The sequence below is a fragment of the Geospiza fortis genome, unplaced genomic scaffold (assembly GCF_000277835.1).
Source record: "Geospiza fortis unplaced genomic scaffold, GeoFor_1.0 scaffold51, whole genome shotgun sequence".
NCBI lineage: Eukaryota > Metazoa > Chordata > Aves > Passeriformes > Thraupidae > Geospiza > Geospiza fortis.
The window spans coordinates 43,244-45,760 of NW_005054801.1; the positions used below are offsets into that span (position 1 = coordinate 43,244).

Consider the following 2,517-nt stretch of genomic DNA (forward strand, 5'->3'; position numbering starts at 1 on the left):
GTCTCCATCCCATAAAAGTTCTCATTGCATCAATGTCTCCATCTCATGAAGGTCTTCATCCCATCAACGTCACCATCCCATCAACATCTCCGTCATTGTCACCATCCCATCAACATCACCATCCCATCAAGGTCCTCCTTCCATCAATGTCTCCATCTCACTGGAGGTTCTCACCTCATCAGTGTCATCATCCCGTCAATGTCCCCGTTTTGTCACCATGCCTTCAACGTCACCATCCCATGAAGGTCCTCGTTCCATCAACATCTCCATCTTGTCTCCGTCTCACCATTGCCACCATCCCAACAATGTCGCCATCCCATAGAAGTTCCCATCCCATCAATGTCCCCATCTTGTCCCCATCCCATCAATGTCTCCATCCTATCAAGGTTCTCGTTCCATCAATGTCACCATCCCATCAATGTCCCCACCCCCACCTTGTCACCATGCCATCATCTCCATCCCATCAATGTCCCCATCTTGTCCCCATCCCATCAATGTCCCCACCTTGTCACCTTCACCTCGATGTCCCCATCAATGTCACCATTCCATCAATGTCTCCATCTTGTCACCATTCCATCATCTCCATCCCATCAATGTCCCCATCAAGGTCACCATTCCATCAATGTCTCCATCTTGTCACCTTCACCTCGATGTCCCCATCATTGTCCCCATCCCATCAATGTCCCCATCATTGTCCCCATCCCATCAACGTCTCCATCTTGTCACCATCCCATCAACGTCTCCATCCCATCATCACCCTGAGCTTGACCATCATCATCACCTTGACCACCATCGCCTTGACCACCATCACCTTCATCATTGCCATTGCCTTGACCATCACCTTGACCATGACCACCATGACCACCGCCATCACCTTGATCATGACCATGACCATCGCTTGACCATCACCATGTCCATGACCATCGCCTGACCATCACCACGTCCATCACCATCACCTGACCATCACCATGTCCATCACCATCACCTTGACCATGGCTAAGACCATGGGGGCCATGACTGGAGAACGGCCAGGTGACCACTTTGGGGTTCACCGATGGCCATTCTGGGGCCACCACCCAATGTCCATTTTGGGACCACCACCTGAGGTCCACTTTGAGGTTCTCTGATGTCCACTTTTTGGGGCCACCACCTGATGTCCACCCCCACAGCGCGAACGTGTCCCAAGTCCCACCTGAGCCTGGAGAACGGCCAGGAGATCACTTTGGGGCCACCACCCAACGTCCTATTTGATGTTCACCAACGTCCATTTTGGGGCCACCACCCAACGTCCATTTTGGAGTCACCGCCCAATGTCCAATTTGGGTTCACCAATGTCCATTTTGGGTTTCACCAATGTCCATTTTGGGGCCACCACCTCACCTTGATTTTGGGGTTCACCACCCAATGTCCATTTTGGGGCCACCACCTCACATCCACTTTGGGGCCACCACCCAACGTCCACTTTGAGGTTCACCAATGTCCATTTTGGGGCCACCACCCCATGTTGATTTTGGGGCCACCACCCAATGTCCATTTTGGGTTCACCAATGCCCATTTTGGGGCCACCACCCAACGTCCATATTGAGGTTCACCGACGTCAGTTTTGGGGCCACCACCCAACATCAATTTTGGGGTCACCACCTGAGGTCCACCTGGAGGTTCACCAATGTCCATTCTGGCCATTTGGTGACCCATTTTGGGGCCACCACCCAACGTCAATTTTGGGTTCACCAATGCTCATTTTGAAGTTCACCAACGTCCATTTTGGGGTCACCACCCCCCTGACCCCACCCCCGATGTCCCCACAGTGCGGACGTGTCCCAAGTCCCACCTGAGCCTGGAGAACGGCCAGGTGGCCGCGGGGGACATGGAGAGGGTCCCCGTTGAGGGCACCTGGGCCAGGTTCTCCTGCCAGCCCGGCTTCCGCCTGGTGGGCGCCGCCCGCAGCAACTGCACCAAGAGCGGCCGGGCGGCCGCTGGAGCCACCCCAAGCCCCAGTGCCTGCGTCAGTTTTGGGGGTTTTTATGGGGTTTTGGGGTTTTTGGGGTTTTTTTGGGGTTTTTTGGGATGTTGGGGGTTTGGTTTGGGGGATTTGGTTTGGGGTTTTTTTGGGGTTTTGGGACCTTCTGAGAAGGTTCTCGTGATGTTCTGGGAGTTGGGGTTTGGGTTCCTGTGATGTTCTTGGAGATGGGATTTGGGGTTTTTGGGGTTTTTGGGGTTTTTATGGGGTTTTGGGGTGTGAATTTTGGGGTTTGGGAGTTTTGGGTTTGGGGTTTTGGGGTTTTTGGGGTTTTGGGACCTTCTGAGAAGGTTCTCGTGATGTTCTTGGAGTTGGGGTTTGGGTTCCTGTGATGTTCTTGGAGTTGAGATTTGGGGGATTTGGGGTTTTTGGGGTTTTTGGGGTTTTTATGGGGTTTTGGGGTTTGGGAGTTTTGGGTTTGGGGTTTTGGGGTTTTTGGGGTTTTGGGACCTTCTGAGAAGGTTCTCGTGATGTTCTTGGAGGTGGGGTTTGGGTTC

The 2,517-nt window shown here is 53.1% G+C and overlaps 1 protein-coding gene across 1 annotated transcript in view; it reads left to right on the forward strand.

Annotated features, from left to right (window-relative positions):
* The window catches only part of GABBR1 (gamma-aminobutyric acid type B receptor subunit 1), a gene marked incomplete at its 3' end in the record, with an annotated part of 30,243 nt that overhangs the window by 1,841 nt on the left and 25,885 nt on the right, over window positions 1-2,517 (forward strand). Inside the window, exon 3 of the mRNA XM_031065482.1 lies at window positions 1,809-1,997. Within this exon, the coding sequence (XP_030921342.1) occupies window positions 1,809-1,997 (189 nt within the window). The remainder of the gene's footprint in view (window positions 1-1,808; window positions 1,998-2,517) is intronic.